Genomic DNA, 320 nt, shown 5'->3' with positions numbered 1-320 from the left:
CCAAGATCCATCCCTGCCTCCGCCAGCCCCACAAGCCCCCCCTGCCCCACGCGTCTCCATACCGAATTCCCGAGCAGGTGCTGAGGACAACCCAGGAGCCACCATAGCCTTGGACATGCCCGTGGTAGTAACAGTGGTCCTGGGAGAGAGGCGATGGAGACCCCCGTTAGAAACCCCCACACAGGGCTGGGCAGCACCAAACCCACGTGCTCAGCCCCAAAAAAAACCCCATTTGGTATTTCCCAGGGTCCCGCTGTACCGGGGAATGGGAGGGATGGAGCCAGGAGGCTGCCGGCTTTGGCGGGTCTGCCCCAGGACCC

General features: G+C 63.4%; 1 protein-coding gene across 1 annotated transcript in view; it reads right to left on the bottom strand.

Annotated features, from left to right (window-relative positions):
• Positions 1-320, bottom strand: part of LOC104470461 (disintegrin and metalloproteinase domain-containing protein 33-like) — a gene marked incomplete at its 3' end in the record, with an annotated part of 13,784 nt that overhangs the window by 6,353 nt on the left and 7,111 nt on the right. Inside the window, exon 5 of the mRNA XM_010085397.1 lies at positions 63-139. Within this exon, the coding sequence (XP_010083699.1) occupies positions 63-139 (77 nt within the window). The remainder of the gene's footprint in view (positions 1-62; positions 140-320) is intronic.

Source organism: Pterocles gutturalis, unplaced genomic scaffold (genome assembly GCF_000699245.1).
Source record: "Pterocles gutturalis isolate BGI_N339 unplaced genomic scaffold, ASM69924v1 scaffold580, whole genome shotgun sequence".
In the NCBI taxonomy this organism is placed as follows: Eukaryota; Metazoa; Chordata; class Aves; order Pterocliformes; family Pteroclidae; genus Pterocles; species Pterocles gutturalis.
The sequence above is the reverse complement of the archived record's forward strand: the minus strand, read 5'-3'. Positions and strand labels throughout refer to the sequence as shown.